At 45.5% G+C, this 725-nt stretch overlaps 1 protein-coding gene across 1 annotated transcript in view; it reads left to right on the top strand.

The window, feature by feature from the left end:
* LOC119592966 overlaps positions 1–715 on the top strand; it is a 1297-nt gene extending 582 nt beyond the window's left edge. Inside the window, exons 2-3 of the mRNA XM_037941853.1 lie at positions 63–339; positions 513–715. Coding sequence (XP_037797781.1) covers positions 63–339; positions 513–715 — 480 coding nt within the window. The remainder of the gene's footprint in view (positions 1–62; positions 340–512) is intronic.
* Positions 716–725: the final 10 nt, after the last annotated feature.

Raw genomic sequence — 725 nt, 5'->3', positions numbered from 1 at the left:
TCTTTTACAGACTCTTTGCCATGCTCACCAGATGAGGGCCTTACTGTTAATGATCTTCTCAGAACACTCCTGTCAACCTTGCCACACTCGCCTCTACAGTACTATGTGAACATCATTTGAAAGAGGCCCTCTGGAAGGAGATCATAGAATTCTTAGAAGGCAAGAAACTTCGTCGAAGGGCCTTGCCAGCACCCCTTCAAGAATTTGAACTTGATGATGGAGTTTTGTATCACCTGAAATCCTTGCCAGCCCTTATTATCAGGCAGGTATGCGTTCCTCATTCGCTGCAGTCACAAGCCTTACATCTCGCTCATGACCATCCAACTGCAGCTCACCCTGGTGCTCTGTGCACATATCACAATTTACAAAATACCTACTTTCCCAACATGTTCCGGTTATGCAAATGGTATGTGCAGCACTGTACAGTTTGCCAGCACAGGAAAGGTTCATGTGAAGTGCCAAGATGCAGTGTCGGCCTCCACCCAGTAGCTCATTAGAGCTCGTATCTCCAGGTCTCTTGGATTTCCGAGCTTCTGTGGGTTGCTATCGTTATATTCTGTCAATAGCGGACTACCACTCTAGATTCTTACAATTTGTCCCACTCAGGAATAAGACGATAGAAACGGTTCTTCATGGATTTTATAATCCTTTTATAACTCTTTTAGGACCACCTAAGCAGATATTGACCGGCAATGGGGGTGAGGAGAGTGCCTGATGTGTATTGG

Source organism: Penaeus monodon, chromosome 31, assembly GCF_015228065.2.
Source record: "Penaeus monodon isolate SGIC_2016 chromosome 31, NSTDA_Pmon_1, whole genome shotgun sequence".
Classification (NCBI taxonomy): Eukaryota; Metazoa; Arthropoda; class Malacostraca; order Decapoda; family Penaeidae; genus Penaeus; species Penaeus monodon.
The sequence above is the reverse complement of the archived record's forward strand: the minus strand, read 5'-3'. Positions and strand labels throughout refer to the sequence as shown.